The sequence below is a fragment of the Eucyclogobius newberryi genome, unplaced genomic scaffold (assembly GCF_026437365.1).
Source record: "Eucyclogobius newberryi isolate DKJ021-1_F unplaced genomic scaffold, fEucNew1.0.hap1 SCAF_9, whole genome shotgun sequence".
NCBI classification, from domain to species: Eukaryota; Metazoa; Chordata; class Actinopteri; order Gobiiformes; family Gobiidae; genus Eucyclogobius; species Eucyclogobius newberryi.
Genome location: NW_027316532.1, coordinates 6,947,793 through 6,975,064, shown reverse-complemented (window position 1 = coordinate 6,975,064; position 27,272 = coordinate 6,947,793). Strand labels below are relative to the sequence as shown.

The 27,272-nt window shown below is 45.8% G+C and overlaps 1 protein-coding gene across 1 annotated transcript in view; it reads right to left on the bottom strand.

The window, feature by feature from the left end:
- Positions 1-27,272, bottom strand: part of LOC140353674 (cadherin-2-like) — a 143,843-nt gene that overhangs the window by 41,141 nt on the left and 75,430 nt on the right. The window contains exons 4-10 of the mRNA XM_072438341.1: positions 24,838-25,008; positions 18,095-18,250; positions 12,717-12,861; positions 10,468-10,640; positions 7,063-7,200; positions 5,477-5,662; positions 625-878 (exon numbers count right to left, since the gene is read on the bottom strand). Of these exons, the coding sequence (XP_072294442.1) occupies positions 625-878; positions 5,477-5,662; positions 7,063-7,200; positions 10,468-10,640; positions 12,717-12,861; positions 18,095-18,250; positions 24,838-25,008 (1,223 nt within the window). The remainder of the gene's footprint in view (positions 1-624; positions 879-5,476; positions 5,663-7,062; positions 7,201-10,467; positions 10,641-12,716; positions 12,862-18,094; positions 18,251-24,837; positions 25,009-27,272) is intronic.

The window sequence follows — 27,272 nt, the reverse complement described above, 5'->3', positions numbered from 1 at the left end:
TATCATCCGAGAAGCAGGAAGTGTGCTGTTAGCGTGCTAGTTGTTGTTAGCTTTAGCGTGACGGAAAAACTCCGCTCTGGCCTCTGAAAGTTGTGAAACGCGCTTATAAACTCATCGCTGTGAATCATTGGAATACTAGGAATGTGAGGAATACATTTGGACCGCTTCTAACAGTTTAATATGAAGTAGTTCTGTCAAAAAAAATCAGGTGCTGCACCTTTAATATTACTAATCCAAAATTGTGAGTGAGTCCGGGTAGACATGTAACTGGTTTAGCCACGGTCAGTCACATTTATTCAAGAGAAAACCCATACTCTTTGTTCACTTGTAAAGTCAGTTTGCAAAAAAGTCTAAGTCTATAATCTAAAATATGTTTAAAGTTGTAACAAAGTACAATGCATAATAAATGCATAATAAACATACGTCGCTTTGTGAAACTACAAAGACTAAAGAAGCAGGATCAATACAATGTGCAAATGAAATCAAACACATTTTCAGCTATGTTTTTGATGGAAATACAGTATTATATTACAGTTTCATACGCAAAGACCACACCCCCCCTGCACTTGGATGTAATTCGCTGATTGTACATAATTCCCAGAACTCCCAGCATCCCTCGCTCACCTGACGGTCTGCCTCATGAAGCGGTCCGGGTCCTGGGCGGTGAAGGTGGTGAGCAGGGACCCCGAGGGCAGACCCTCCTCCAGTTTGATGGATTTGGGGTTGGGGCTGAACTCCGGGGGCTCGTTCAGGTCCAGGATGCGCACTGAGACTGTGGCGCTGGACTGACGGGGCAGGTGGATGCCGCGGGCCAGAGGGATCTCGTTCTCCGCCTCCACCGTCAGCATGAAGGAGCGCGTCAGCTCAAAGTCTACGGGCTGGAGGAGGGAGAGCGTTTAGACGGGTAATAATGTATTTCATCACTTTGTTGTCTAGAAATATGGGGAAATACATATAAAACCCCTTTGTTAAATATAACACAATGTAAAATGTTTATTAAAAGAACACTAGTCCATTGTTTTAAAGGTTTTAAAGTTGATGGATCTAATAAAATATAATAGCTCTGATAATGTATAAAATAAGGGACAACATAATTCCAACAACTTACTCATTCTAAATATAATCAAAGAGAGAAAAGGAGGTTATAGTCTAAGGAATAAGTGAAAAAATAAATTTGTTATATAATCATAAGTAAAAGTAAGACATGTTTATTTTTTCTTCTTCTAAATATACCATATGGAAAGCAGATGTTACAGATTTTTTTTTATATCTATGTGATTACTAGGCTCAATATATTATAAACATATATGTGTATTTGTGTTTGATTTGTCAGAATTGCTTGCAATGGGATACATCATTTATAACGTACCACTTATAGGATCTCAAGCTTAGATTATACTTCCCGCATGTCAATTCCGCACGGAAATGAGACGCTCGGAGGGCAGCGGAGAAGACGTTGGCTGTATTTAGAGTCTCTGCGGTTCATGCGGCTGCAGACGGTAGAAATCTGAGCTACACGCCCCCCGCGCCGCACCACACGGACCGCTGCCATCCGTGCGACTCATTTCCGTGCGACTCATTTCCGTGCGGGAAGTATGATCCGAGATTTTGGCCTAATTATTATTTTTTTTTTCAATTTAAAGGATTCAGACAGGACAGGAGCAAAAAATGAGAAGATATAGTGGAAATATATATATAAATTATGTTAAACTTTTGATTCACTCCATAATCTTCTGCTAAATCTTCTAATATTTCCACTAAATCTTCTCATTTTTTGCTACTGTCCTGTGTCAATCCTGTAAATTGAAATAAAATAATTAGGCCACTCATACAAATCCTGGTCGACAAAACCTTGGATCTATATATAAAATACAACTCCTGTACAGTCTTTTGAGTGCAGTTTGGGTCATGCTACATCATTTTCAGAGCTTTACTCACACCCCCTTTAGTCGACTAATCAATCAATAAGGAATGTCTTTAGAAATAAAATATATATATGTATACATGTACTGCAAAAGAAAAAAAAAAAAAAAAGAATCAGGCCTGACTGTTTTGCAGCAATAGCCACACACTCTACTGCGTACAGTCACCACAAGTGCCACCAAGAAAAGTCTGAGTGCCTTTAAACATGGTCATCAGAGCTGCCTGTGCTCAAACAGTGGATGACACATATTTCCCAAGCCTGGTGTTGTTGTATAAAAAATATTTTTCTAAAGGCTTTTAAAGGCACCTGGAGCTGCTCCTGGGATCCATGCTGCTCCATATAGTTTTAAAAGTCAGTGCATTACATCTGACCAGCACTGTGCAGTTGCAGACCGAGCCAGGAAGTCGACAATGAATATTAAATCCCCTGTTGTAAAGTCTGACCACAAGCTCCCACACATTAGTGGTGAGTGACGAAGCAGACAGAGAGCAGGAGAAGACCTAGTACAAAAGGGTTTGACACAGACTGGCACAAATACGGCCTGATTTTGTTATATGCAAATCATTTTTTGGCCAGATTTTGAGAGTGCTTTCTGTAGCTTGGATGTGAACCAGAGAGCACTCCTAATATTAAGTAGTAGTTAAATGAACCTTTCTAACCAGAGAGATTATTGGGTTGTGTGGTTGAAGCTGCTTCCTGGGTCCATAGTATACACAGGCTACATGCAAACATCACGAATATCAAATACTTTAAATGGAAAGATACCAAAGTCATGTATAATTGTGGTTTTATTTCTGCTGCATAATTCAAAATAGCTTAAGGCTTTATTTGAAATGTCCCTGAGCTACCACTTTGTATTTTACCTGATCGACATAAAGACACCGACATAGCTTGAATGGGCCTTTAGGGCAATTTCAGGCTGTACTGCATTTGTTTAGAAAGTTTGTAAACATCTCAAGTATATTTCTTTGGCATAATTTACAATGTCCTTTTTGACCTTTTGGAAATCCATAGTGGAGCTTAAATGGGGTCAAGAAGTCAGTAGCTTTTTTTATTGATTCATTTTTCCTGTGTTGTCCTTCCTGGGTCACCTTGGGCAGAGGACGGTGCACCCTGGACAATTGCAGGTTAACTACCTCCACTTCCCCCCCACATGCATGTCTTTACGAGATAGAAATAGTAACATTATAGACTAGAGTATGTATCCTTTTCTCATACTTTTCAAAAACATAGCCCACGTCTTCAAATAAACATAAACACGGTATTGAATATATTCTTATGTTGATTTGTTTCCAATTACAACATGTTTTATTGCGGCTTCAAGTAAGTCATATTTCAGTATTTGTTTAGTTAGCAATGATTTTCTCGATTCGTCAAACCGTTACTTTAATTGTACCGGTACATTGAGATTTCGAAATACCTTTTCAACCAACGAAAGATAAAATATGCTGACTGAAAGCTTCTGGATAGAGAATATGTACAAATGGTGTATTCATGGTGAAAATTATGAAAATATAGTGGTGTTTATCTTTTTTGCCGACATAGCCCCTAGGCGTGTGTTTTAGGGTCTGAATTGTTTGTTTAAATTCTGTGCTGTATTTTAAATCAATTATCCAATCAGAAAGCACAATGAACTGCTCACTGTGGGCTGCCAGATTTTATGACTAAAAGTTCCCAATAAACCCAAAAGGACTTTGTAGGATGTGTCCTCAGAGTATGACAGCTAAGGACAGCCCAGATTTAGCTGTGGTTGCATTTAAAACAAGAGTGAATGTTACAAGTACAAGGAAGTGCTTCTTGTAGACACAGTTCCCACAACATATTGTATTATTAATATTTTTGCAGCACTGCTTTTTGGAACTACGGCTTTTTAAACTCGCCGGCGTTAACCCTTTCTTGTCCAAACAAAATGCAGTAAAGACGGACCGTGCAAGAGACACATGATCGAAACGGTGTGTGTATGCACTGAAAACAACTACACGATGATGAGAGGCGAGCATAAGCTGCTTATCCAAAAAGTGTGCATAAACTCCATTGTGGTTACACTGGGCTATTCCATCAGCAGGCAACGTCTGGCTGCTCTGATTGGTTGTTGTTATGTTCATTGCAAGTGGCGGTTGTAGAAATGTGAGGTTTTGGAGCTGCAACCCGACAACCAAACTACAGATGAGGCGTGACGAGACAAATGGACTCGAGGCAAATAAAAAAATCCTCTAATGTTCAGTCGGCTTTAGTTGTTACACTCCATATCTATATTTATTTCAATAAAGATGGTAATATGCTTCAAAACATGCTTGTTTCCAGCCGCAGGGCAAATCAACAACCTCTCGGCCTCAACTCAAACATGGATCTCAGATACAGTGAGCCGCTCTCGATGTCCTTGGTCTACCATCAAAAAAGCTATTTATAAAGCCTACAGAGATATATTACACATATTTGATCCCAGCATATTTTAATATAAAAATCTGACATGCGACTCGCTTAAAAGAACGTGCAGCAGTTTCTATCGATTTTTGGATTTTCAATGTGGACTCTGACCTTGAGGGGGCCGAAGCAGGTCAGCCCAATGGGGACTGGACCGAAACAGTGCCCCCTGGGGACGGGGCCGGAGATGGAGAGGGGGCCGCGCTCTGACATAGTTTGTGGAGTGTGTAATCTGCAGCCAAGAGGGGCTCCACGCAGATGAAGGGGATGGTTTGTCGTGCATTGTGCACTAGCCTGGCCTTTCCTCCAGCCACAATGTAATTTAGGAGGAACAAGAGGGTGTGAAAGTGTAAAAATGTGTAATGACAAGAGGTGAGTAAGAGCTCAGTAAGGCTGTAGTAAAAAAAAACCACATCCTGTGCATTGATTCATCGACTTAAACGGATTGCGCTGACAAAAGCTCTCAAATCATTAGGATCTCGGGGGGAAAAGAACGACTAAATACACAGTATGAGAAAACAGCATCTTCATTAGTCCAATTTCCTTAAACTCCTGTACTCACTGTATTCTCCTTTCTGTGGCGGTCCATACAAATCCTTGAAATCTTTTTTTTTTTTTTTGTGGATTTTCTCCTTTTATTGTCTCTAAAATGATGCAGAGTCCAGAACATGACCTGAAAGTGGCTCCTCAGAAACATCACATGACGCTCTCTCTCTCTATCGACTCATTTACTCTTTTTATCTTCTTTTTTTTTGGGAAAAGTGCTGAGTATTTGTACAGGTACAAAAAGAAACCAAAAAAACACGTGAGATTTTCAAAAATGCCACAAATTCCTTGTAATCTTGATCAAATAAATAGCCAACTAATAAAAATGTGGTCAATAAGACATCACTGACTGATTGATCAACTAAAGGACTAAATTAACTATGCAGTAATGCTCAGCTCAAATACTCTGGTCATATGTACAGTACCATTCACCATTTTTCATTAGCCATAACCCTTGTTGCACTACAATCTCCATATACAATTTAAAATACCCCCAGTCCATCTTCTTCCACCACAAAAGGAAAAACCAATGACATTTTGTATTCATGCACCGCTCTATACTAAACGTGTGCGTGACCTGACCTTGACCACGGTGAGCAGGCCCTCGTTGGTGGTGGGGTCCGTGGGGATGGAGAAGCGTCCGGTGGGGTCCCCGGCGATGATGCGGTACACTGCGCTCCAGGCGGCGGTGTGCGGCTGGTCCTTGTCTGTGACCGTCAGGTTGGCCACGATCACGTTCACGCGGTTCTCATGCACCTCGCCGAAGAACTGAAACACACAAACATAGAGCAGTGATGGAAGGTGTAGTTTAGTTTGCAAGATTCTATTGAAATGAGCACAGAATTAAAACATGAGTACAGAGTCACTGCATCCAACAGATCAGTGTGTGGAAGAAAAAGAAAGTCTCTCCAGCTGAACTCAGATAAGACTGAAATCATCGTCTTTGGCCAAGAGAAAGTGTTAGTCACCTCCAGAGTCTCGCTCTAAAACCTTCAAATCAAGTTAGAAATCTGGGGGTAATAATGGACTCAGACTTGAACTTTAACAGCCACGTCAAATCAATAACATCAGCAGCTCTTTAACATCTAAAAAGAGGTGTAGTGTCTCGAGCAGATTTGTCTCTGGTAGGTTAGACTACTTTAACATCCAGAATGCTGCTGCTCAAGACCTGACAAGAGGGAATTGAGCAATATCAATGGTATTGACCATTTTTCTTATTGATTCAGTTTCTTAACGAGTCTCTTATCAATATCTATAGCCCATAAAATAATACATGTATGTATCTAGTTTTATAAGCCTGTATTTAATTGAATACATTCAAAACTACAATGTAAAGCATTTTAAATGATCCATTTCAGAGGAAAAGGTGAACACACATTTCCCAAATTGCTTATAACACAACGTTAGCGAGATGAACACGGAAAGGGATCAAACAGATCGGCTTAATGCTGAGGCAGGGCTTTTCTGTCATCTCTCTCTCCGTCCCGTTCTTCACATGTGTCCTATTGTTATTCTCCTAGAGGGACGCTCTGTGGGGCTGTGCTCTGGTCACAGCCCCGGGGTGTGTGTGCCTCACTGCCACTCTCCTCATCTGCGAGCTTAAAAAGACCTATTATAGACGTTCAGCATCTCACCGGAGCTGAAACTTTTGCTTCAAGGGAAACAGAATGTAAAGAGCGCCTCGCAGGGACGAGGCTGACGTGGCATTAAGAGATACCCCCGACCCAAAGCGGCATCATTAAGGGAGAAGACGTACAATTTTTTCCGACTAGAAACAGGAAGTACGATCACATTAGTCCTGTTCTCAGGTCTCTGCACTGCCCCCTGTGGCTCAGAGAATAGACTTTAAAGCAGCTTTGCTTGTGTACAAGTCTCTCCATGGCCTAGCACCAAAGTACATCTCAGAAAAATCACAAATTTGACTTGTATACATTTTTATCAATATTGCCCGTGTATCCTGTAATATCAACATAAAAAAAATATTGAGAATTATATTAAGAGAAATTATTTAGCTTGACTAAAATGCAGAAATCAATTAAGGGTCATGGCAATAAAATATGGGCACGTCAAAACATCATTTGTCATTTTTCATAAAACTTAAAATGCATGTAAGAAGTTTTTTAGAGAATACATATGAATATATAATAGTTGTAAGGGAGTGGTCCTACCGTGTCAGTGGTGAACTCTGGAGGGTTGTCGTTGACGTCTGTGATCCGGATCACTGTGGTGGCCGTGTTGGAGAGTCCGTACGTGGGGTTCCCCTCCATGTCTGTGGCCTGGATGATCAGCGTGTACTGAGTCACTTTCTGCAACACAAAAACACACCATGAAATTAATCAACACATTTTTTTTTACACAACAGGAGAGTGGGGTATCATTGGGGGAGATACATTTGGCAAACTGTGAGAGCTGTGTCATGAAGTCAAGAGAAAAGAAAAGAAAATTGTGTTGCCCTGAAAGTACATTATAAATCTGGCTCGTCCCCAGCCAGATATTATTTGCCAAAAAATAACTTGATTTTTTATATTTTGTGATGGTCTGGAGCTGATCCAGTTCTCTTTTGCCCCAAGATGCCGCCATTTCAGAATTTAGAATGCAGTTATTTACACATTTTTGAAAGATATTTTCTTTATTTATTCACTACGTCTGTCATTCTGCACCTCTACAACTTAACATCAGTGACTAAGGCTGATGACCACTGTGTCTCTTTGATCCAAAACATCTTATCCATGTACGTTTCTACATTGGCAGGGCCCGGCCTTGACAGTGGAGCAGATATTGGTTTCCACACAACAGCTGATGGCAGTTTTCAATAAAAGCGTCCCAGAGTGGAGTGAGTGTAAATGTTTATGTGGAGACGAGCCAGTCCAGTGTGAGGAGCCAAACGCTGACAGGTGAAAGAAAAGCACTGGCTCACAGCTAGCGGCAGATAAACACGCAGCCGTCAAATATGGATGGCATTACGCACACAATGCACTATTAATACTGAGGGACTACTTTACAGTCCACAACGAAAACATTATATCTACGGTACATAAATAAAAATGTGTATAGGTTTAAACAGTGACATATATGTAATAAAATAGCTTCATAAATATTTGTTTCGTAATTTACCATATAAATAAAATAGCAGCCGATGTAGAGAAACAATTGCGCTTAAAAAGTCATCTTAATTAAGTAGAAATGTATTGTATGTAAGAATATTATCTAATGTAATCAGAGAAAGGAATACAATGATTTGTAGGGTTTTTAGTTAACCATAATTAAATATTTATAAATATTTAATACATATTCGTGCCACTAGAGAGAGCGCAAGTGCCCCCAAACAACTGTGACGCTTCTGGGTGAAAAATAAGGTTAGATGAACTACAAACTTGTGTTTATGGACTAATATCATTCAGACATGGTTTATTTAACTCAGATCTCACATTGGAAAATGGACTGGATAATTCAGATCTTTGTCTGAGAGGGAAACTATCTTCAGGGTAACATTTTAACTTCACAGCGTGACTTTATTTAAGTGTGGTTTATTCATAATCAGGACTAACAGTGTGTTGAAAATGCTTTCATTCATCTGTGTTGTGCGCAGTTCAACTACTGACCATTAGGCCTCCAACTTTTAAAAAAATGCACTCCAAGTCCAAAAATGCTTGGTTGTTTTTCTGTTCATTCTTGTTTGTGTGATTTTCCACCTCAACCAGGTCACAGGTTTACACATTTCTGAAGTACAGTTCAGCTAAAATATCACCAGATTTTTGTTTGTGAAAATATTGAGATATTAATTTCTGTCCATATTGCACAACCCCAAAGTAAAGAATTTAGCCAGAAGAAAGGAAAATAGAACCACTAAAAATATATTGATTAAAAATAATTCAGATTCACTCAAAACTACTCAAATACACATTCTGAATTCAAGTTATTTTGAAAACGTAAAAATCATTTTTGCAGTGTCCTGAAAGACAACATTCTTCCAAGTGGTTCGAAGCTAGTTCTTCCAACTAACAAACGTGTTCAGACCAAAAATACCCAACAACCTGCCCCTTTTGGCAAGCTCCTTCTTGTGAAATGTCAGACCACTTTGTTTTTCAACCATCGCCAAAATCGCCTTCTGTTACACCCCCTCCTACGACAGCAAAGCAACCTGTTTCTCGGAGGAAAAGCACACGAAGGGCCGTATTTTGCCCCCGATCTTGGCGATTCTGTTTCCTTCGTGACCTTAACTCTGACTTGAAGAGGCTGTACTTGGCTGCTGGAGGCTGGAGTGGGATGGTGCCGGTCCATATATGGTGATAGTGTTTGAACCAATGACTGATAACTGTGGCAATCAAAAGCACCACCTGTGGGAGAGGTTTGCAGTCATGGCCTCATATCCAGGCAAGAAAGAAGTGAGCGAGATGCTTGTTGTGAAACAGTGATATAAATATGGGATTCGTTCAATGGATTTTCGATTTCAAAATAAAATGAACAAAAAGGGAAAATTTTGTTTTGATTCACACAATGAATCACTACAATAATATTATTGTAATCAATTTATTCCCCAAATTGAAAATGAAATATTGAAATACAACCTCAGAGCGTCAACCATATACAGGAATTATAAAATTTTTCAGTGCACTAGTTTTTAAGTTTATTAGTTCAGATTCTGGCCAGTCCCAGAATGCACCACACCACATGCTCAATGCTTATTTCCACCTCATATTTTGGCATGACCACACCTCTTGTTTAGAGTTCCATGTCCTGTGCTCTCAGCAGTTGTGCAATATGTGAAGAAATGAGCTCTTCAACGCCCAAATTACAGCTAAGATTGATTTTATTTTGTGTTGTCAGATCATTTGGTATATTTCTAATTTATATTATCTCAAAATCTTGACGCCGTTAAATTGAACATCTCCTAAAAGTGAAAACAGCAGTAAAATGCACTCATACTGGTTTAAAAACAGCAATACAATCACAAGTGAAGCTGGCATGCCATTAGCTGTCATAAACCGAGGACACATCATATCACAGGGAGAGCTTTGGTTTTATTGCAAAGTGGTTTAAGTGGTTTCTTAACGTCTGGCAACCCAAAGTGAGGAGCTAAATCCAAATCTAAATGGCAAACATGACTAAAACGTATCTGACACAAAAAGATAATTAAGACTAAATTAAAATTGGCTCTTAAACAAAACACTGGCTATCAATGTACAAATAAATAAATGACTTGAACCTGAATTACTTTTGAATCATGAGGCCACTCTTCACAAACATTTAGCAATTCCAAGTTTGTGTCGCTGTGAGACGTGACAAAAACTAGAGTAAACAGGAAACTACTTCCAGTTTACCATCACACTTCGCACACACACACTGTGTTTTAACATCTCTTTACATATTTTATTGGGCTTGGCGATGTTAGATGCATTATGAACTGGTCTGTCTCAATATATAAAGTTAGCCTCACTGGAAATACAGCGGTTTATCACAAGATCAAGTCAGCGTTTGGTGAGAAATTCATATTTCAGGTTTATACAAGTGAAACGTGGCTTGTTTGGTGCGAGGGTGTTGGTGCGTTCATGGACTTTGGCAGACCCTCTCACCTCTCGGTCCAGCCCCGCGGCCACAGTGATGATGTCGCCGGTGCGGTTGTTGATGGTGAACATGTTGGAGGAGGGGCTCTGAGGATTCTGGGACAGGATCTTGTACCGGAGCATCCCATTGGCCGTTTTAGGGTCGTCTTTGTCCACCGACGTCACTGTCATCACGAAGGAGCCTGCAGAAGGCGCAGCACAAGTTATCAATAAGAATTCCATCCGCCAGCTCGTCTTCACGGAGATGCTGTTGCTTTGCCTTGGAATGCAGCACAGTATGGCATTAACCCTTCGGGGTCGACGCCCGCGCCAGCGCGTGTGAAAACATGGTCGGCTTTAGGACCGTGTAGTATGAAAACCAAGCAACGTAGACGTCATACGGAAGTGGAGACCCGTAGCAACATCTGAGTTTTTGTTTTTTTCGAATCCACCAGATAAAACCAAAGTTATGAACGTTTCAATTCCATTAAAAATTTGCGGAAAAATATGCGCTCTTTTCTGCGCGCGTTACATTTCTTATAATAACTTTGTCGTCTTTTGTGATAAAACGAAACGGAAAAAAACGTTAGTCTTTGCTAACCCGGATGTTCAGGACGCACACGAGGAATGTAAACATTAGTCACATGACAATTAGTCAAAGAGGAAGAACGAACGAGAGGAATCATGCTGTTTTTGAGTAGTTTTGGAGAGTTTTAGTATTTCAAGTATTTCATTGTCAGTAATATAGTTGTGAAGCAAAATGAGGGGCACACTTCATGTTGATCAAGTTTAGACCTGGTTTAGACCTGCTTTAGTCCTGGTTTAGACCTGGTTTAGACCTGGTTTAGTCCTGGTTTAGTCCTGGTTTAGACCTGGTTTAGTCCTGGTTTAGACCTGGTTTAGTCCTGGGTTAGACCTGGTTTAGTCCTGGTTTAGTCCTGGTTTAGTCCTGGTTTAGTCCTGGTTTGGACCTGGTTTAGACCTGGTTTAGTCCTGGTTTAGTACTGGTTTAGACCTGGTTTAGTCCTGGTTTAGTCCTGGTTTAGACCTGGTTTAGTCCTGGTTTAGACCTGGTTTAGTCCTGGGTTAGACCTGGTTTAGTCCTGGTTTAGTCCTGGTTTAGACCTGGTTTAGACCTGGTAAGGCCTGTGATGTGGCTCTCTGTGTCATTTTGGACTGAAACTGTTTTGAGAAGTAGCACAAATAGAAAAACGCCTGAGGATTTACCTACTTTTTATTGTAAATAGTGGTTTACTGCTTGTATATATCACAAGAATACTTTTATATGTTCATATTTGCACCTTGTGGTTCAGTTTGAACCTTTTTAAATGCTTGGTTGAGCATGTTTGAGGGTTTTACAATGAAAAAAACATAATTTTTCTAGACGGACTTTGTGTTTTCTGTGTGTGTTTAGGTCCAGTGTGTTGAAATAGTATGTCAAAGTGAAAAACTAACTACCTGATCATATAGGTGAGGTTGTGCTGAAAAAAAAGATACCCAACATTGGTCTGGTAAACATTTCTTAATGTAGTGTATCAGGGCAAAATTGAAGGTACCCAAAAACGGCCAAAAACGCTCCGGACCCTTAACCCTGAAGGGTTAAGGTTATACATAATAATACACTTTACTGTCCCCGCAGGAGCTTTACATTTGATGAAACTTATCCGTCTTGTATTCGTTCATTTACAAATTAAATTACAATTAAAAGTACCTTGAAAAACGTGCAGCTTACAGTTAGCAGCCTTGCCTCTCTACAGTTTAATGCCATACTGCGGAACATTCCAGGTATGGCTGGGGCAATAAATCGATAATTTGTGACAAGTTGACTATAAAAAATAATCATAGTCATCTTTTGATAATCAGGAATCGATATACAGACACTAAAAGACATGCGAAAAGACCGTTTATCACAAAGACAGTGGCATTATCTATACAAACTGTCCAAACTGTCATTTTTTGTTCTATATCCAGAAGTTCAGTCACCATAATTCAACCTTTATTTGGTTAAAAAGTCTCAATGTACAATATAAATATCGTTTGACTAGAAGACTTGTTAACTACTAAAATTTGAAAATTAGCTGTAGCACTAATTCCATGGAAAACCAATAACATGTCCATGGAGACTAGTTACAAAATGCACTACAATAAAAAATTAAACAAAAATGAGCAAAACTGACAAGAGGAGACGAGATCCGGGCAAAGAAAACGGTACGACTGTAATGTTTTCTCTTCAAATCAACAGGGGCCTTGAATAATGTGGTTGGTAAAAAGACTCGTACCAGGTTTGGATCCCTCGGGGACGGACCCGTTGAAAATGCTATGGGTGAACTCTGGCCTGTTGTCGTTTTGGTCGATCACGTTGATGACGATATCGATGGGGTTTTCTACTTGGTTTCCGTTTAGATCCACTGCATGAGCTCGCAACTGTGAACGAAAAAAGTACAATTATGAATATTGTAATAAACAAATGAGGCACAAATGAGAGCGAGTATGACGAGTCCGCGAAAAGGACTCTCCCTAGAACTGTATGATGGTGAAGTGCAGCAGATGGAGAGGCTGATGGTTCTGCTGCTGCGGAGAAGGGCTGTGGCGTAATGACAGGATGAAGGAAGGGAGAGAAAGTGCATTTAAATGAACTGCTTGAGAGGCAGGCTGATTGTCTGATTATTTACTTCTATTTCAGTCTCAGAGTGACGGAAGTGGTGTCAAACATGGCCTTACAGGGGGTCTAATTGGGCCCGTAATAATTTAAGGCAATCTAATCATACAACTCTTTCCAGACAAACTTTTTACATACAAAACATGGACCTGATGACACATATTGAGTTTGGCTCCCCGGGTCCGTTGCATTGACGTTCAGAATGATGTTTTAATCTCAGATGGAGGGCCGGGACTTGTGTAACGCTACAGGAGAGTCACGGTTTTTGAAAGAAATATCTAAACTTATGATCCACAAATGGATGTCCAAAAGTCCCTGTAACTGACAAATATTATGTGTTAGATTAATGCATAACAGTCTGAAGCTTTGAAAGAGAAAAAAACTACTATTCTCGACATTGACCAGAAAACAACTCTCCTGAGAAACCCTGGCTCTTCTTTTATGGCAATGTGAAATGGTTTTGTATGTGACTACACTATTACGTATATTTTCTGTATATCGCCAGGGTTAGTTTGCTGCTTTAAACTATAGAATGTAACTTATTGAGGATAGGTACCGCCCCCAATGCATCTCGGTCTGGCGTTGGTGAAAACTCAGTTGATGCAATAGGAAACACAACTTTTTTCCTCCTTTTAAGACGTTTCTTGGTGAATTATGTGCAAAGTACAAACATTATAAGCACAACTAGTTCAAGTCAAAGCACAATTTTTGAAGTTGTTGACATGGTTAAGTAAAAAATAATAATCTGTAGATGCTAAATACAAAAGGAAGTGCTAGAATCACAGCAGCCGACGTTAGCGTTATTGGATATTTTTCAAAATGTTGTTTGTTTCGGGCCTCATTATTCTTCTTTGTGTGCGTGTCAGCATTTGGTACATTATAACTCCTAAAGTCTGTGTTTGTTCTTTGTTGCTAAGCAGTGGTTGATAGATAAAATTAATGGATTGCTTCCCCCACAGAAGTCCTTTAGTGTCGACTGTATTTATGGGTGTAGTATGTTTATTTTAAGTTTATGAACCACTGTTTCTCACTGAATTACGTAAATTGCCTTGAGCGCTCCTTAAATTGTGGCATAATATCATAAACGGCAACAAAAAAGCATTCTTAGGCTGACAATATTAATACGTCTTTTGATTTGGTAGACCCTAAAATCAAATTCATACATTCTTGTCTTATCTCTAACGATAATTGTCGACTAATAGTTTTGAATTAGCGCCTTCCAATTCCCCAGCTTCGCACAAACACTGAAAACGACAATAAAATTGCTGTGAAAAGGAAAAGAACCCGAGATTTGGAACAAAAACAGGTTCGCTGAGGTCCACGGCCCAGTTTGACCCTGTCTGCAGCAGAAACGGGATTATTCAGCCCACTGCTCATTTCCATACAACCGCAAACAGGAGCACCCACTGTCACCGAAATAAATGTGTTTTTAAATAAATGTTTGTTTTCAACCTCTCAGGCGGCTGGAGCTAGGCAGGTATGCAGTAAGTTAAAGATTCAAAACCAGATTTGTCATTTTAGTGGTATGGCGTAATCGAAGCTTTGGGTATTCACGTTGGTATAATGTTTATTGTGATTATTATTGTGGCTTTAATTGGCTTTTAAACATGTTTTTTGTCAGCTTAGCATAAGTATTTCACATTTTCCAACGTTTCTAACTTCTCTAACTGTCAACATATTTAAAAAAAAACACTTTACAAACTACACCTCTGTTGAAGTGGGAACCAACAGAGTAAAAAAATAAATAAATGAAGCCTTTAGGCAATGTGAATGTTATGTTAAACAGCTACACATTTGACCAGAGATGGACAATCGGTGATGGTTTATGGACTTTAAAACTGTGAAAGAGAAGTCCGGATTTTTACCTGTGACACAAAAACAAGCACAATTTCTAACAATTCCGGAAACTTCCTGCAACAAGCGTGAATGAAGCATTGTCTGTAAAGTAATGTGTGCTTTCTGTAGATTTGTATTTTTCCATTTGATAGTGATCTATAACAATGCATATAATCCTTAAACATCATTTAGACTACATACGTTTAGGCTTTACAGTTTTCTATGTATTTTATTACGTTACATTTTTGTCATTATAGCACTATTTTCTTAACAGTGGCTTTTCAAGAGACATAACTCACCAGGTCTTTTCGTGACAGTGCCAGATTTAAACAATTCATGAATATGTATAACTTTAACAACAAAGACAAACAAACCACATTGTTCTTGTTGTTGCTTTAATGGCGGCTGGCAGCCAACTGCAAAGGTGCATTTACCGTCATCTACTTTATTCTTTAGACTTTATTCTCCCCCTTATATAAGTGTCAATAAGTCAATTTGTGCAAAAACTAAATCCAAATCGTGTGAGAACGGCCTGACTCACTCCTCCATCTCATCTCTGTGACCTCAGTCTGAGCTCCCAGAATGCAGCTGGACTATGAGATTTATGTAATTGGTGCTGGTCAGCGCAGCCGCCTGGAGCTATCGATCGCTCCAATAAGTCATCGCTTTACGGCCCGTGTATCAGTGCGAGAGGCCCTTTAAGATCCTTATGCATAAACATCACCACCCGGAGCCTTGACAACTACATCCAAATGGTGAATATTCAAATGTATGTAAATGAGCAGCAGGTTGTGACCTCATTCACGTAAAGGGATTTATTTCATTTACTTTGTTATTTTCAGATCTTGAGATGCGTGGTCAGGAGTACCGAGCTGGAGGATGGACCTATTGTCCATGCATAAGATCAGACCTATGCAACTTAAGGCCCAAGGGCCAGATCAAGCCCTCAAAAGGATCAAATTCAGGCCGCGACCCATCTTACAAATGTCAACAATATATTTTCTCTTGTTTACTGGGTTATACCAGTTTAGACTTGTTTGGTCCTGGTTTATTCCTCGTTTCATTCTGCTTTAGACATGGTTTGGTCCACCCAGCTGGTCTGAGCTGGATCATTTATCAACCATTAACTATTAAACCAACCTTTTAATGCATTAGGATGATGTCAAGACTCACGTGCTCCTTTTTTGCTGTTTTAAATATTGGGTGCTGTTTACATTGTGTGTCATCCATTTGTTGTGGAAAGTCCTGTCGTCTTGTTAAAAGTATTTCACTCACTGCAATGGACAATTTATTACCTACTTACTTACTCGTCTCGGTTTGGAACAAGTTTGATTAGTCCTGGTTTAGACTTGGTTGGCATCTAGTCCTAGTTTTCTAAAGCAAGGTTGGTAAAGCATTTTGTATTACATTTTTCCACAAACATGATATATATTTTATGTATATTGGTCTATCTCTAATTGAAACTACTTAATGTCATGCTCGTAGGTAGTACAGTGGAGAAGGGCATTGCACATGTGGCTTCTTGGGTTTGAGTCCGGCCCCTCGACCATTTGCCGAATGTCTCTACGCGCTTTCTCCACATTTCACAATGTAACTTTCCTGTTGAAACCAGATTTTGTGCATTACTTAATGTTTTGGCCTTTTAGTTTAAAATATTATCATAATTTACGTCCAGACAAGTTACTCTTGCAATTCATTTTCCCAAGTCATTTTTTGATTTTACACTACTGACACTACCTTGTAATACTGCTTGAGTAATATTATTTGAGTACGGTATTATTCACCAACTCTTTTTCTCAGGTGTGTAAGAGAATATAATGCAAGTGGAAGCAGCATCATAAATGAAACAATCCGCCTGTGGAAGAGTGGGAAGTGAACTGTGCTCGGAGATAACAGCTGCTGTGATATTTGCTAATTAGAAAATAAGTTCAACAAACGGCACTCGGCTGAAATGAACGGCTTGTAACAAAAGGTGTGCCAAGAGCTTATGTCTGCAATCATTTTACACTCACTCGCTTTGGCTAATTAGTTCAATTATGCTTTAATTGTGAAAATAAGGAACAATTTGATCAAACACAAATGTGAGCATAAGCAAGAGGAGAAACGTCTGGAAGATAAAAAGACCTGTTTCCCTCAGCACCATAGTAAACTATTCATTTCATCTCACTCATTTGTCCATATTAGAGATACTATACATTATTCAGGATTAAATAGATGCCATACTGTGGAACTTTCAAGACAAAGCAGTAACATCTCTTTGGAGACAAGCAGGTAGCAGCCCTTCAAACATGCTCTTGTACCTCTTCTTTGGCCTTTAATGTTTTAAAACTTAAAATAAGGAATAATGATTAAGTAATAAATCTACCGAAAACAATATTAGTTTATATCTGTGCACTGTTCCCACATCAGAGATTGTGTGTTCGCACTCCCTCTACTGGCAGCAGAGGGAATTACCATGGGAGATAAATAAAACCTAGCTTGCCCTGTCGTGCTAATGTGGCCATGCACTTGTAATGGGTGCGATTTGATGGCAGAAATGCTCAAAATTAGTCTGGCAATGATTTATGGGCTTAACAGTGCAGGAGATCACTGGATTTTGACCTATGATGTCACAAACAGGAAATATGGAACGGGGTGTTTTCTGAGGCTCAGTGAGAGGACTTCCTGAACAACATTCATCAAACATGCGTGAATGAAGCAAAATACACCTCCAGGTATGTTTTAGATGAAGGAACAACATGGTTAAAACATTTAAAAAAGTAAATTTTGCATAATATGTGTACTTTAAATAAGGCTAAAAAATATGAATGGGTTTCAGGCATAAGGATTCCTTCTGGATTTGAAGACTTTGACGTGATCCTGTGATCCAATGGTCCTGCATTGTTATAGAAATATCTGAAATCAAAATCTTAAATCTTTTGAATGGGGAGACGTCCTTCAAATCTTTCAAACCGGGATAGAATCATTTCTCTAAAACTCATGAACAGCTGTTAGCTCCTGGCACGTTTTAGTTAAGAGAATTTGAGCGCTGTAATCGGAATGAGTCTGGTAAACGTGGACTTTAAAAAGATTCCTGGAGAACATCATGACATCAGCTGCTGGAAATGAAGTTGGAGCTGGAGTGTTTTGAACGGGGGCAAATAAAAGGCATAATGTACTCACGTGGAAGTTGGAGATGTGCTCTCGGTCCAGGGGCTTGGTCACAGACAGCTGACCTGAGATGGGGTTGATGATGAAGATCCCTGTGGGCGGCTGGTCTGCCCCTGGACCCGTCACACTGTAGCGCAACATCCGGTTTTTGTCCCGGTCGGAGCGGATCTGTGGAGAGCAGCACACGCAACAGTTACACAGGGATAGAAATAAAAGCATAGAAGGTCAATTGAGGTTATTTATAATTAAGATATGATGAGAAAACCTTTATAGTAGTGTTTGGAAGCGGAAGAAAAATGCAATCCTAAATCACATCAGCAAATGATTAACTGAAGAACCAAAACAATAGAAAAAGGCCTACAAACAAAAATACTATGATCTCATATTTTGGAGCTCACAGTTAATAGGCTGCTGTTTCACTTCATTCTCAAAGGTCGCATCTGTTTTGACTTTTGTAAACTTTGGCACAGGAATTGCTGTATTCTTGTTTGACCCAAACAATACAATTAAAATCATATTTATGTTTCACCAGCACCTACAAGAAGAACTAGAAAAATCGATTCAATCAAAATGACAGTTAAAGGCGCAATGGACGATTTTTTGGCGATTTGAGAACGCAGGTGGAAGTACACATGCCACTCCCCCGTGTGGACCGATACAACACACACGTGCGTTTGTTTATTAGCGCGACGGATCGCATCTCTTCGCTCGTCTCTCGTAGATTTCTGTCCACTTCTGCGTCAGCTCGAACTGTCTTTCTCCGTCTTCATTTTGCCCCGTACACTGAGGGAACTATATTATGATAGATCAATGCGCTTAGGCACGCAGAAACGTGGGACGATCCGCACGTGGCTGCAGGTGATTTATGTTTTTTTTTATGGTGTTTTATGATTGATACGTGGCAGCACAAATCGGCCGTCCACGCCACGAGGAAATAAGACTCAGATTTGGGCCAAAAAAATCATCCATTCAACCTTTAACTTATCTATCTGGCATTTGATTTTTTATTTATTTTTTCAAATTGAAATGTATTTGTGGAAAGCCCCTTGAGATGTATTTTCAAGGGAGTCCAAAACACATACCACAAATGACAAAACACTCCATTCCGCTTGTTTAAAAATGTCTATTACTATGGCAACAGTCCTCATTTTCTGTAGACTTTTTTTGTGAAGATAACCAACAAAAAAATCTAAATACAACAGCAGTCTTAGGGCCGTATTTAGCCCCGAGCTTAGCGTTATTGTGAGCTTTGGCCATAGGGCAGGTCCAGGTCGGGATTCTGGACCATCACGCCATTAGCGCCGGTGAAAAAGAGGCTGGAGCGGGCCGCTAGAGGCTGGAGCGGGCCTCTGGAGGCTGGAGCGGGCCGCTAGAGGCTGGAGCGGGCCGCTAGAGGCTGGAGCGGGCCTCTGGAGGCTGGAGCGGGCCGCTAGAGGCTGGAGCGGGCCTCTGGAGGCTGGGGCGGGCCGCTGGAGGGGGCCGCTGGAGGCTGGAGCGGGCCGCTGGAGGCTGGAGCGGGCCTCTGGAGGCTGGAGCGGGCCTCTGGAGGCTGGGGCGGGCCGCTGGAGGGGGCCGCTGGAGGCTGGAGCGGGCCGCTGGAGGCTGGGGCGGGCCTCTGGAGGCTGGAGCGGGCCTCTGGAGGCTGGGGCGGGCCGCTGGAGGGGGCCGCTGGAGGCTGGAGCGGGCCGCTGGAGGCTGGGGCGGGCCGCTGGAGGCTGGAGCGGGCCGCTGGAGGCTGGAGCGGGCCGCTGGAGGCTGGAGCGGGCCTCTGGAGGCTGGGGCGGGCCGCTGGAGGGGGCCGCTGGAGGCTGGAGCGGGCCGCTGGAGGCTGGGGCGGGCCGCTGGAGGCTGGAGCGGGCCGCTGGAGGCTGGAGCGGGCCGCTGGAGGCTGGAGCGGGCCGCTGGAGGCTGGAGCGGGCCGCTGGAGGCTGGAGGGGGCCGCTGGAGGCTGGAGCGGGCCGCTGGAGGCTGGGGCGGGCCGCTGGAGGCTGGAGCGGGCCGCTGGAGGCTGGAGCGGGCCGCTAGAGGCTGGAGCGGGCCTCTGGAGGCTGGGGCGGGCCGCTGGAGGGGGCCGCTGGAGGCTGGAGCGGGCCGCTGGAGGCTGGAGCGGGCCTCTGGAGGCTGGAGCGGGCCTCTGGAGGCTGGGGCGGGCCGCTGGAGGGGGCCGCTGGAGGCTGGAGCGGGCCGCTGGAGGCTGGGGCGGGCCTCTGGAGGCTGGAGCGGGCCTCTGGAGGCTGGGGCGGGCCGCTGGAGGGGGCCGCTGGAGGCTGGAGCGGGCCGCTGGAGGCTGGGGCGGGCCGCTGGAGGCTGGAGCGGGCCGCTGGAGGCTGGGGCGGGCCTCTGGAGGCTGGGGCGGGCCGCTGGAGGGGGCCGCTGGAGGCTGGAGCGGGCCGCTGGAGGCTGGGGCGGGCCGCTGGAGGCTGGAGCGGGCCGCTGGAGGCTGGAGCGGGCCGCTGGAGGCTGGAGCGGGCCGCTGGAGGCTGGGGCGGGCCGCTGGAGGCTGGAGCGGGCCGCTGGAGGCTGGAGCGGGCCGCTGGAGGCTGGAGCGGGCCTCTGGAGGCTGGGGCGGGCCGCTGGAGGGGGCCGCTGGAGGCTGGAGCGGGCCGCTGGAGGCTGGAGCGGGCCTCTGGAGGCTGGGGCGGGCCGCTGGAGGGGGCCGCTGGAGGCTGGAGCGGGCCGCTGGAGGCTGGGGCGGGCCTCTGGAGGCTGGAGCGGGCCTCTGGAGGCTGGGGCGGGCCGCTGGAGGGGGCCGCTGGAGGCTGGAGCGGGCCGCTGGAGGCTGGGGCGGGCCGCTGGAGGCTGGAGCGGGCCGCTGGAGGCTGGAGCGGGCCGCTGGAGGCTGGAGCGGGCCGCTGGAGGCTGGAGCGGGCCGCTGGAGGCTGGAGCGGGCCTCTGGAGGCTGGGGCGGGCCGCTGGAGGGGGCCGCTGGAGGCTGGAGCGGGCCGCTGGAGGCTGGGGCGGGCCGCTGGAGGCTGGAGCGGGCCGCTGGAGGCTGGAGCGGGCCGCTGGAGGCTGGAGCGGGCCGCTGGAGGCTGGAGCGGGCCGCTGGAGGCTGGAGCGGGCCGCTGGAGGGGGCCGCTGGAGGCTGGAGCGGGCCGCTGGAGGCTGGGGCGGGCCGCTGGAGGCTGGAGCGGGCCGCTGGAGGCTGGAGCGGGCCGCTGGAGGCTGGAGCGGGCCTCTGGAGGCTGGGGCGGGCCGCTGGAGGGGGCCGCTGGAGGCTGGAGCGGGCCGCTGGAGGCTGGGGCGGGCCGCTGGAGGCTGGAGCGGGCCGCTGGAGGCTGGAGCGGGCCGCTGGAGGCTGGAGCGGGCCGCTGGAGGCTGGAGCGGGCCGCTGGAGGCTGGAGCGGGCCGCTGGAGGCTGGAGCGGGCCGCTGGAGGCTGGAGCGGGCCGCTGGAGGCTGGAGCGGGCCGCTGGAGGCTGGAGCGGGCCGCTGGAGGCTGGAGGGGGCCGCTGGAGGCTGGAGCGGGCCGCTGGAGGCTGGGGCGGGCCGCTGGAGGCTGGAGCGGGCCGCTGGAGGCTGGAGCGGGCCGCTAGAGGCTGGAGCGGGCCTCTGGAGGCTGGGGCGGGCCGCTGGAGGGGGCCGCTGGAGGCTGGAGCGGGCCGCTGGAGGCTGGAGCGGGCCTCTGGAGGCTGGAGCGGGCCTCTGGAGGCTGGGGCGGGCCGCTGGAGGGGGCCGCTGGAGGCTGGAGCGGGCCGCTGGAGGCTGGGGCGGGCCGCTGGAGGCTGGAGCGGGCCGCTGGAGGCTGGAGCGGGCCGCTGGAGGCTGGAGCGGGCCGCTGGAGGCTGGAGCGGGCCGCTGGAGGCTGGAGCGGGCCGCTGGAGGGGGCCGCTGGAGGCTGGAGCGGGCCGCTGGAGGCTGGGGCGGGCCGCTGGAGGCTGGAGCGGGCCGCTGGAGGCTGGAGCGGGCCGCTGGAGGCTGGAGCGGGCCTCTGGAGGCTGGGGCGGGCCGCTGGAGGGGGCCGCTGGAGGCTGGAGCGGGCCGCTGGAGGCTGGGGCGGGCCGCTGGAGGCTGGAGCGGGCCGCTGGAGGCTGGAGCGGGCCGCTGGAGGCTGGAGCGGGCCGCTGGAGGCTGGAGCGGGCCGCTGGAGGCTGGAGCGGGCCGCTGGAGGCTGGAGCGGGCCGCTGGAGGCTGGAGCGGGCCGCTGGAGGCTGGAGCGGGCCGCTGGAGGCTGGAGCGGGCCGCTGGAGGCTGGAGCGGGCCGCTGGAGGCTGGAGCGGGCCTCTGGAGGCTGGGGCGGGCCGCTGGAGGGGGCCGCTGGAGGCTGGAGCGGGCCGCTGGAGGCTGGGGCGGGCCGCTGGAGGCTGGAGCGGGCCGCTGGAGGCTGGAGCGGGCCGCTGGAGGCTGGAGCGGGCCGCTGGAGGCTGGAGCGGGCCGCTGGAGGCTGGAGCGGGCCGCTGGAGGGGGCCGCTGGAGGCTGGAGCGGGCCGCTGGAGGCTGGGGCGGGCCGCTGGAGGCTGGAGCGGGCCGCTGGAGGCTGGAGCGGGCCGCTGGAGGCTGGAGCGGGCCTCTGGAGGCTGGGGCGGGCCGCTGGAGGGGGCCGCTGGAGGCTGGAGCGGGCCGCTGGAGGCTGGGGCGGGCCGCTGGAGGCTGGAGCGGGCCGCTGGAGGCTGGAGCGGGCCGCTGGAGGCTGGAGCGGGCCGCTGGAGGCTGGAGCGGGCCGCTGGAGGCTGGAGCGGGCCGCTGGAGGCTGGAGCGGGCCGCTGGAGGCTGGAGCGGGCCGCTGGAGGCTGGAGCGGGCCGCTGGAGGCTGGAGGGGGCCGCTGGAGGCTGGAGCGGGCCGCTGGAGGCTGGGGCGGGCCGCTGGAGGCTGGAGCGGGCCGCTGGAGGCTGGAGCGGGCCGCTAGAGGCTGGAGCGGGCCTCTGGAGGCTGGGGCGGGCCGCTGGAGGGGGCCGCTGGAGGCTGGAGCGGGCCGCTGGAGGCTGGAGCGGGCCTCTGGAGGCTGGAGCGGGCCTCTGGAGGCTGGGGCGGGCCGCTGGAGGGGGCCGCTGGAGGCTGGAGCGGGCCGCTGGAGGCTGGGGCGGGCCTCTGGAGGCTGGAGCGGGCCTCTGGAGGCTGGAGCGGGCCTCTCAGCAATTGCACCAACTCAATATGTCAAGAAATAGACTCCTCAACGCCAAAGTTACTGTTAAGATTGAGGGCAAAATACGGCCCTCAAAGAGTAACTATCAGACACCAGAAAAGTAAAACAGTAGTGACATCTCCGCGTGACTCCCTGTGTATCTTGGAAATCCTTTGCTCTACCAGATGCAGCCTGGCAGCCGTGTGAAGGTAGTTGTCTAAAATGTTAAGTTAAGAGATTGTGCCTGACCTAAATGTGTCTGCTTTGTCAGGGGGACTTTTTTCTGAAACTTCACACCAAATGCTTGGGGCTGCTGCCACCGCCACGCGCCATCTGATCAGAGCCGGAGCAACAATAAACTGTCACAACATTGATAACACGGCACTGGACATGTTATGGAGCGGAGCAGGCGCAAAGACGAGCGCGGAGGGGCATTTGCAACAAGAAAAGTAACACACAGAGATAGGAAAGTTTTATGTGACAAGGTGAAGTTCAGGGAGGTTTTCATACTGACGTTTTCTTTTTACTAGCCCACATCCTGTACTTAGTTGTGACTATTTGAAAACTGAAGACTCAAGTTTAAGGTTCAAGTGTTTTAAAATGTAACGTAGCCACTTTCCACAAATAAAAACACTTCAAATCTTCAACTTGTCAGCGTGAAATGTCACTACGAAGAGACGAGTTTATCGGTTCTGCAGTTTTGAACAGGAAGTCAATGGATCTTGCTCTATTTTAAAGCCATTTTAGATCAATATTGCAGGGATTTTCTTTACCGTTTCATTTGCATGCAGATAAAACACTTGATGCTTCGTAACTAACTGTGAGCACTGACAGATCTGGATAGCAGCAACAGGCAACTACATTTGGACTGATGCCTTTGCTCTTCATCTGTTTCCTTCTTTTCAGACAGGTTTCAGACAGGTTTCAGACAGGTTTCAGACAGGTTTCAGACAGGTTTCAGACAGGTTTCAGACAGGTTTCAGACAGGTTTCAGACAGGTTTCAGACAGGTTTCAGACAGGTTTCAGACAGGTTTCAGACAGGTTTCAGACAGGTTTCAGACAGGTTTCAGACAGGTTTCAGACAGGTTTCAGACAGGTTTCAGACAGGTTTCAGACAGGTTTCAGATAGGTTTCAGATAGGTTTCAGATAGGTTTCAGATAGGTTTCAGATAGGTTTCAGATAGGTTTCAGATAGGTTTCAGATAGGTTTCAGATAGGTTTCAGATAGGTTTCAGATAGGTTTCAGATAGGTTTCAGATAGGTTTCAGATAGGTTTCAGATAGGTTTCAGATAGGTTTCAGATAGGTTTCAGATAAGTTTCAGATAAGTTTCAGATAGGTTTCAGACAGGTTTCACGCAGGTTTCACGCAGGTTTCACACAGGTTTCAGACAGGTTTCACGCAGGTTTCACGCAGGTTTCACACAGGTTTCACACAGGTTTCAGACAGGTTTCACGCAGGTTTCACGCAGGTTTCACGCAGGTTTCACGCAGGTTTCACACAGGTTTCACGCAGGTTTCACGCAGGTTTCACGCAGGTTTCACACAGGTTTCACACAGGTTTCACACAGGTTTCACACAGGTTTCACGCAGGTTTCACACAGGTTTCACGCAGGTTTCAAGCAGGTTTCACACAGGTTTCACACAGGTTTCACGGTGCTTTTGTACAGTCCTGATGTGTGCTCATGTCTCACCCTGACGAGGTCCTCGGGGAACTGTCCTCTGGAGTTCTCTGGCACGTTGATGGGGGGGATGACCCAGTCCCTCTTGACCCTCCTGAGTGCCCCGTCGCCCCCGGCAACCACGCTTCGCCACGGAAAGAGCACCTCTGGCACAGACCGCTGCGGAGTCAGGACTGCATTCACCTGTAAAAACCACAAAGTGCTGGTGAGCCACAGACATTTCCTACTGTAACCTCTCCCCCACAACTACTACTGCTGCTGCTGCTGCTGCTGCTGCTGCTGCTGCTACAGGAAATACAGTTTTGCAGTGCAAATACGGACTATTTTGTTTTCAGAAATGTGCACACAATGGCACTTTGCGGAGAACAGTCGTCTTACCCGGAGATCGTCACGTTATCCCGGCGGACATCCTAAGATTTTTATAAGAGATCTTCTACTGAGAGTGTTTTTCAAACTTCCTATAAGTTATTTGTTCTTTTCTTCTGTATCTATCTCTGTATCTACCTGCGTTGCATCAATGGAATTTCCCCATGTGGGACAATAAAGGAATATCTTATCTTACTTTGTGCATTTGTGGATGAGAATAAGGACTGTGCTTTTCTGAACACTGAATTTAACACTATTTTGATGTTTCTGCTTCTTTTGCTGTTGTGACGCTTCGACCAATCAGCGTGAAGTTTTTTTTTTGGAAGAGACTTTCCAGATTGATTCATGTGAAGAACTCAATTCAGAGTGAGACACAGATCAGTCTGGCGGGAGCCACGTTACCACACCTATATACATTAACATTATGAACACTAATACTATAATGAACAATGTGTAAACAAATGTTTAACAGCACTACTGTTCCTAGTCCGTCAATTTCAGTGCAAACCAGGTAAATCTGTAGATTTCTGGCCTAAACCTGTGTGTGTTGCCTCCAGAGACGTCAAACTGTAATGGACTGATAAAAGCCAATCACACTGTCCCTTATACCTCCAGACCCGCCCCTCACGCCCCCTTTAAGTCCTCCAGTCAATGCACAGTTTACCGGCTCCATTTCAAATGCATAAATAACAGAATATTATCTGATTCAACATGTGATAAATCGTTCACATGCTGGTTCCACTCAGATGACTCCTCCCCCAGTATCCCCAGTATACAATGGCAAGTCGAAGGAGCCAAAAATCCCAGAAACCAGTTGTCCAGAACCAAATATCCATAGACTTTGCAATGTGACTGAAGGTCATCATTTTTACACTTTAAATAGAACACTAAATATTAAAATCTTAAACACTACAATTAAATAAAATTTTAATGTAAAAATGAACACCAGATTTACACATTTGTATGTATAAGAGAGGAACATTTGTAAGAGGATTGAAATATAAATTGCCAAACTAATACAAGCATTTGCGTTTGTAGAAGTCTAAACTACAGGGTTAACAGCTTTTATGCAGAACAAGATATTTTGTTGTATTCAGATAACATTATACTGCTTAAATACTTCCTTTGCCATTTGCAACCATTCACATTCCCAGTGCGGTTCCTTTTGCAGCTCTAACCACTCCTACACACACTGCACATTCACATTCACACGCACACGCACTTGTCCATCAGAGGCCTGTGTGTGACCTCATTCCGGGGGGATTAATGCCGCTCGTTACAGACGTCTGGTAAATGCCACCACCTGTCACTGATTACTGATCTGCAGACGGCTCAGCGCGCCCCGGGCCCCGGGCCCCGAGCTCCGAGCTCAGAGCTCCGAGCTCAGGCCTGGTGCACCGGAGCAGGAGGGGAGAGGATACTGCACAGTTTTGTGACGCTTATGTTAGCATGTGATGATAACCGAAAATACTGAGCCCATTGTAGTGATAAAGGCTACAAAAGGCTATGGTAGAGAAAGTAGAAAAAGTGTACAACATTTGTATCTTTATATTTTAAAGAAAAACAAAAACGTCTAAAACGGAGAGGTGCCGTTTATAAAATAAAAATACATAATTTTAACATTTAGTCAGACAATTGCAGACACAAACAAACAAAAACTGTGGCATGGCTCAGTTGCCGTTCCCAACATTTTATCACAGGGCGGGGCAAGTCACATGGTAACCAACCTAGTATGCAAAGTCTTGATTTATTTTAACACCTATCTGTTCTTAAAATGGCATGGTCCAACATTTCTTACACAATTATTTGTTTTTCTCCTCTATAAAGTATATTGTAAAATAAAAAAAAAAACTTTATGACAAAATCAGGCCAGTGTGTGCTTCAGGATGGATCTGATTGGCTGTCCAGGGCTATTATAGACTGCGAGTAAAACTGTCACTACTAAAAAATGTCAGTCAGTCGCGTGTTTTGTTCCCAGAGGGCACGTGTGAAAAAGTTATGTGTCAGACTGTCCTGTCCCAACACCTCGTCGCTGCTGCTCCAAACTCTGATGGCGCTCCCCTTCGGCTTGTAGCCCGCCG